We start from the raw sequence: 7,313 nt of genomic DNA, 5'->3' as shown, positions 1-7,313 counted from the left end.
CTCGGCCTCCCAAAGTGCTGGGATTACAGGCGTGAGCCACCGCGCCCCGCCTCCTTTGACCTTTTAACCAGTTGGAATTCTCTAATAATAAACAACTTTCCTTCACCAACTTTTGGTTGTCTTGAAATATGGTTCGTAAAGGATAGGCAAGGTAAATATTCTATTCTTTTCCTTTGTTAATAATGCTCTAGTATACTCCATAACTCATCAATGCATTTGGTTCAGGAAAAAAAAAAAAAGCTGAAAGGTTGGAGTGCTCATGATAAAACGACACAGGAGCCAATTTGAGGGGATTGCCATTGGCCAAATATAGGACAATTTAGCATTTAAAAAAACTACAATGAGGCCGGGCGCGGTGGCTTAAGCCTGTAATCCCAGCACTTTGGGAGGCCGAGACGGGCGGATCACGAGGTCAGGAGATCGAGACCATCCTGGCTAACACAGTGAAACCCCGTCTCTACTAAAATACAAAAAAAAACTAGCCGGCAAGATGGCGGGCGCCTGTAGTCCCAGCTACTCGGGAGGCTGAGGCAGGAGAATGGCGTGAACCCGGGAGGCGGAGCTTGCAGTGAGCTGAGATCCGGCCACTGCACTCCAGCCTGGGCGACAGAGCGAGACTCCGTCTCAAAAAAAAAAAAAAAAACTACAATGAAGTAATTAAAAAAAAAATTAATGGAGCTTTATAATAAGGTGATTTTTGATTTCCAAAGTTTCATGTTATCCCTTGCCAATTTTTAATATTGACTGGGGCCAGAGAATGCTGATTGTAGATTTTTTTTTTTGAGACAGGGTCTTGCTGTGTCACTCAAGTTGAGTGCAGTGGTACAATCACAGCTCACTGATGCCTCAACTCTTGGGTTCAAGTGATCCTCCCACCTCAGCCTCCCAAGTAGCTAGAACTACAGGCATGCACCACCATGCCCAGCTAATTTTTAAAGTTTTTTTGGTACAGACAGGGTCTCATGATGTTGCCCAGACTGGTCTCGAACTTCTGGCCTCAAGCAATTCTCCTTACTTGGCCTCCCAAAGTGCTGGATTTACAGGCATGGGCCACCTCACCTGGTCTAGGATATCTGTTTTTTTAATTGACAAATTGGAAAGGAATTCCTTACTTTCAATATTTTAATGAGAATAAGATATCTCAAGTTCAATGAAGGATAAATGTTGGTGGAAGGCATTTCTATATTCATTATGCCCATAGCCTTTAGTATGATTTATCTAAAAAGAAATATTAAATATGATAATAAAAGAAAGTTTACTGGCTTAAAATGACAACCATTTTATTATCTCTCATGTTTTTGTGGGTCAGAAATTTGGGTAGGGGCTCAGCTGGTCAATTCTTCCATTCTACGTGGCATCAGTTGATGTTACCAAGTCACTCAGTGGCATTTAGCTGGTGGCTGGTCTGGTGGATCCAAAATTTCACTCATGTCTGGTATCTTGGCAGATGTCAAGAAGACAGGGTTCAGCAGGTGCCTCTCCCTCTCTACGTAGTTTCAGGGCCTCTTCATGTGGTCTCTTCAGCAAAGTAGCCAGACTCTGTAACATGACAGTTCTCTCATTTCATGAGATGAAGTAACTCTACCAGTAAAGTCTGAGTCAAGAAACCAGCAGAGCAATACATCTACCATATTCTACAGGGCGAAGTAGTCACAGAGTCTGCCTATATACAACAGAGGGATGTAAATCCCACCTCTTGATTGAAAGAGTGTCAAATTGCTGCACTCTTATATGACCATTTCATAAATAAAAAAATTAAAGCACAGAGCAGTTAAGCGTCTTGTCCAGTATGACACAAAGTGATGGGATAGGGATGACGATAAGTATCTTTCTCATTCTTATAACAGGATTAGTTTTTAGAACAAATGTGCTGAAGTTTCAGGTTTGAGTGATGATGGAATACAATACATTATCACACTCTTTTAATGGTATAAAATCTCTAATGCCAAGTCAGTTGCATGTATGGAGCAAAAAAGATTAATTGCTACATTCATAGAATGTTCTATTACACAGAAGTTGAAAAGACTTTCTTAGATTTTTACATTATGAATTTTCAGATGATGAGTAAGGTGTGAATGTTGCCTAAAGGCCTTCTTACATTCTTTGCATTCATAGGGTTTCTCACCAGAATGAATTCTCAGATGTTGAATAAGGGATGAATTAAGCCTAAAGGCCTTCCTACATTCCTTACACTCAAAGGGCTTTTCACCAGTATGAATGCTCTGATGTAGAGTAAGTTTTTGGCGCAATCTAAAGGCCTTACCACATTCCTTACATTTATAGGGTTTCTCACCAATATGAATACTCTGATGCTGTGTGAGTTGTGAAAGTAGTCTAAAGGCCTTCCCGCATTCCTTACAGTCATAGGGCTTAACACCAATATGAATACTCTGATGTGAAATAAGTTGTGAGTAGCGACTAAAGGCTTTCCAGCATTCCTTACATTCATAAGGTTTTTCACCAGTATGAATTCTGTGATGGAGAATAAGATGATAACCACGGCTGAAGGTCTTCCCACATTCCTTACATTCATAGGGCTTCTCACCAGTGTGAATTCTCTGATGCAGTGTTAGTTGTTGCCGCACTCTAAAGGCCTTTCCACATTCCTTACATTCATAGGGTTTCTCACCAGTATGAAGTTTGTGATGTACTCTAAGACCAGAGCCACACAAAAAGGCCTTCCCACATTCTTTGCACTCATAGAGCCTGTCAGTACTATTAAGCTTCTGATGCCGAGTCAGGTGTGCGTACTGTCTAAAGGCCTTTCCACACTCTTTACACACATAGGGTTTCTCACCAGTATGAATCCTCTGATGCAGAGTAAGTTGTCCTCGTACCCTAAAAGCCTTCCCACATTCTTTACATTCATAGGGCTTCTCACCAATATGCATTTTCTGATGTACTCTAAGATCTGCACCACATATGAAAGCTTCCCCACATTCCTTACATTCATAGAGTTTTTCACCAGAATGAAGTCTCTGATGTCGAGTAAGGTGTGCGGTCTGTCTGAAGGCCATCCCACACTCCTTACATTCATAGGGTTTTTCACCAGTATGAATTCTGTGATGAAAAGTAAGCTGTTGGCGCACTCTGAATGCCTTCCCACATTCCTTACATTCATAGGGTTTATCGACAAAATGAAGTCTCTGATGTGAAGTAACAGATGTGCGTTTCTGGTAAGAGGACACCTTTTCAGATGGCATTTTCACGCTACTGAAGTATCCTTCTTGAGGTCTCTCCTGTCCTTCCATTTTTCCTGTGGATTCCCAATCATGTTTTAAAATAAGACCCTTAAGGCCATGGTTTTTAATTCTTTCCATTATCTTCCACGGGGATAAATTTATTTCATAAATGTCATTTTCTAAAGATAACTTCTTGGTTTCATACTTGGTCTCCAAATCTAAAATGAAACAAGAAAGCAAACACATGCTGTTTTCTTTTACTAAAAGAAGCAACATTTCTAATGTAGAAATAAAAGACAACAAAAGTAATCCTCAACCAAACTCTAAAACTGGTTATACAATTTGGAAAGGAAAAAAAAAAGCTAAAGGGAACATCAGGAAAAATGAGAGTTCATACAATATAGCAAGACTGGTGATTAAGTAAACATTTTAAGTCAGTGGTTCTTATATTGAGGTGTGGATCAGTAGCTGGTTACTAACACTGAGGTTTAGACACCACCCAAACCACCTGGATCAGACTCTGCAGTCCTGGAAGGATATTTAATATTCTCTACACGATAATTCTGATGAAGATGAGAGGTTGAGAATCTATACTTACATTTTTTTCATCTTTCGTCATTCTTAGAATCCAGTCAAGCTCACTGTGGTTAAGAAGGCTTACCTACATCGTGTGATCTCAAACCAGTATCCCCTTTACTGCTCCCTGGAGAGGTCTCCTTGCAGACCTCACATGTCCTAACTTACTTCCATCTCTTAGGACTCTTCACAGTCTGTTCTATCTCCCACAAATCTCCTGACTGGGCTCTTTGCATGGCTAGCTCCTTTCATCCTGAGATCTTAGATTAAAAGTCATTTCCTTTAAGGTTGACCCTATCGATAGTACCTAGATCCATGTTGCTATTCTCTATTCCTTGCCTTTATAATAGCTCTCAATTTAAAATTTATATATTTATTAACTTCTCCAATTGTCATACTGTTTATTCTTACCTATAAACCTCCTCAAGGACAGAAACAATCCCTAGTTAACTCTACATTAAGTAATAAATGATAAGCATATAATAGGTTTTACTCATTTAATTCCCATAGCTATATACTTGTTCTAAATGTATCTCTCTGCCTCTAGTCTCTCATGCCTTACTACAATGATTAAATATTCTCTTTATTCATCCAAGGTAGCCCAGCTAAATACAAGAATGGAAATAGGTGGCTATATATTCCTATGCATCCGCCACCGCTTATGCCCTTACGTATGCAGTGCACTGCCCATTTGCTCCTTCACATAGCTATGGGTAACTTTTTCTTTGTTTCTACACCATAGCAAAGGTATTGAGGAGTTCTACCTACTCAATCTCCCCTTCAACTTACTCTATTACTCATTCATTTGATAAATGTTCAACTGATTTTGTTCTTTCCTCCCATTGCTCAAGTTTTCTCCTTTCCATTCCCTCACAGTCAAGGCCATTCCTGTATTTTTAGGAAATGTGTATCAGTGATTTTTTAGACAGGAAAACACATCTGTATCTTATTGAAGTTCTTTTGAAATTCATGGCACAAAAAGATAGGATATGCTTGTAACTCAGTAATGTGGACAAAAGTAATGTGCATGTTCAAATGCTGCAGTCATCTGAATGTGAAGGACTTGCTAAGAAACGTCACATTAGATGTAGGCCAGAAGATAGCAAGCCAGCAACAGGAACAGCCAGAGGAAAATCTACGTGCTGAATGAGTTGTGTATGAGAAAGAAACAGGATGAGGTTTTCAATTATGACAATGTGGTCTCTGTTAAAAAGTTGAAATCTAGACACACAACTAGGAGTTAGCAAAAAAAAAAAAAAAAAAAAAAAAAGGTTGAAATCATATAGACATTTTCTAGTAAAACTAGAAATTAATAACAAAATTTAAAAAATTAAAAGTAAAATCTACCTGAAAATGCAAAAGTCTATATTAAATAACTCTTAGGTCCATAGGAAAATAAGATCTAAAACAGTATTTTTGTTTTTGTTTGTTTGTTTTTTGAGATGGACCCTCACCCTGTCACCCAGGCTGGAATGCAGTGGTGTGACCTCGGCTCACTGCAGCCTCTACCTCCTGGGTTCAAGTGATTCTCCTGCCTCAGCCTCCCGAGTAGCTGGGATTACAGGAGTGTATGTACCACCACACCTGGCTTTTTTTTTTTTTTTCTTTGTATTTTAGTAGAGACAGGGTTTCACCATGTTGACCAGGCTGGTCTCAAACTCCTGACCTCAGGTGATCCTCCCGCCTCCGCCTCCCAAAGTGCTGGGATTACAGGCATGAGCCAGGGCACCTGGCTGTATTTTTGTTTTTTTGAAAATAATGGGAGGCCGGGTGCAGTGGCTCACACCTGTAATCTCAGTACTTTAGGAGGCTAAGGCAGGAGGATTTCTTCAGCCCAGGAGTTTGAGACCAGTCAGGGCAACATGGCAAGACCTCATCTCTAAAAAAAATAAATTAAAAAATTAGTTGGGCATGGTGGTGTGCTATAGTCCCAGCTACTTGGGAGACTAAGGTAGGAGAAGTGCTTGAGCCCCGGAGGTCAAGGCTGCAGTGAGCTCTGTCTATGCCACTGCACTCTAGGTTGGGTGACAGAGCAAGACTCTTGTTTCTTTAAAAATAATAATAATAATAATAAAGTCTACATTTTGAAAACTTCCATATAAGTATCTATAAAATATAACCATAGTGCTTATAAGAAAATTTAAAAACTAAAACACAGCAAAAGTGAAAAATATCATTAAAAGTCTCACTCAAAAAAAGAAAATAAAATTAAGCGGAAGCAAAGCAGAAGAAAAATATTAACCAACATAAAAGCAGAATCAGAATACAGAAATAGAAGTAATAAAGCATAAACAATTTTTTTTTTTTTTGAGATGGAGTTTTGCTCTTGTTGCCCAGACTGGGGTGCAGTGGCGTGATCTTGGATCGCCGCAACCTCCACCTCCCGGTTCAAGCGATTCTCCGGCCTCAGTCTTCCGAGTAGCTGGGATTACAGGCACATGCCGCCACGCCCAGCTAATTTTTTGTATTATTAGTAGAGACAGGTTTCATCATGTTGGCCAGGCTGGTCAAAAACTCCAGACCTCAGGTAATCCACCCACCTTGGCCTCCCAAAGTGCAGGGATTACAGGCGTGAGCCACAGCGCCTGGCCTCATAAACCAGTTTTTTAATCAACAAAATATAAACCATGGTTAAGATATTGAAAACAGCAAGAAAGTACAGACATAGAAATAAGAACAAAGTGAAAATGATCATGAATACAGAGGACAGATGACTATGCTAATAAATTTGAAAACATAGCTAAAATGGATAATTTGTTGGGTTTTTTTTTTGGTTTTTGGTTTTTGAACGGAGTCTCAGTCTGTCACCCAGGCTAGAGTTCAGTGGCGTGATCTCTGTTCACTGCAACCTCCACCTCTGCCTGCCGACCCCCACCCCGCTCCACTGCCTTCAAGCAATTCTCCTGCCTCAGCCTCCCAAGTAGCTGCAATTACAACCGCATGCCACCGCACCCGGCTAATTTTTGTATTTTTAGTAGAGACGGGGTTTCACCATCTTAGCCAGGCTGGTCTTGAACTCCTGACTTCATGATCTACCCACCTCAGCCTCCCAAAGTGCTGGGATTACAGGCATGAGCCACCGTGCCCAGACTAAAATGTGTAATTGTTTAGAAAAATATAATTTATCAAAACTGACCATAGAAGAGAGAGATATTAATAGAATGTTTATATAGATCAATTCCCATAGAGCAAATAGAGAATGTGGTCAGACTTACTATCCCTTTTCCCAAAAATAAAGCTTTACAAAACTTACTTAAGCTTAAAGACAGGCTATCAAAATTCTTTTTCAACTAAGAAGAATCAGGACTTCCAAACTCTTTTCATAAAGTGATACTGACATAAAGATCACTCACAAAAAGAAAACTACACACCGATTTTCTGAACGCTGAGGAAAAAATTCTAAATATCTAATAAAACAGCACACTGAAAAACCCAAGGGGTGTTTATTACAAGAATGTTTTAGGCCGGGCGCAGTGGCTCACACCTGTAATCCCAACACTTTGGGAGGCCAAGGTGGGTGGATCGTGAGGTCAGGAGTTCGAGACCTGCCTGGCC

General features: G+C 40.1%; 1 protein-coding gene across 1 annotated transcript in view; it reads right to left on the bottom strand.

Annotated features, from left to right (window-relative positions):
- Positions 1-1,259: 1,259 nt before the first annotated feature.
- ZFP82 (ZFP82 zinc finger protein) overlaps positions 1,260-7,313 on the bottom strand; it is a 15,801-nt gene continuing 9,747 nt past the window's right edge. Inside the window, exon 4 of the mRNA XM_011950620.1 lies at positions 1,260-3,400. Coding sequence (XP_011806010.1) covers positions 2,031-3,400 — 1,370 coding nt within the window. The 3' untranslated portion in view covers positions 1,260-2,030. The remainder of the gene's footprint in view (positions 3,401-7,313) is intronic.

This window comes from Colobus angolensis, unplaced genomic scaffold, assembly GCF_000951035.1.
Source record: "Colobus angolensis palliatus isolate OR3802 unplaced genomic scaffold, Cang.pa_1.0 Scaffold31, whole genome shotgun sequence".
Lineage (NCBI taxonomy): Eukaryota > Metazoa > Chordata > Mammalia > Primates > Cercopithecidae > Colobus > Colobus angolensis.
Note: the sequence above shows the minus strand (reverse complement) of the source record. Positions and strands in the feature narration are given on the sequence as shown.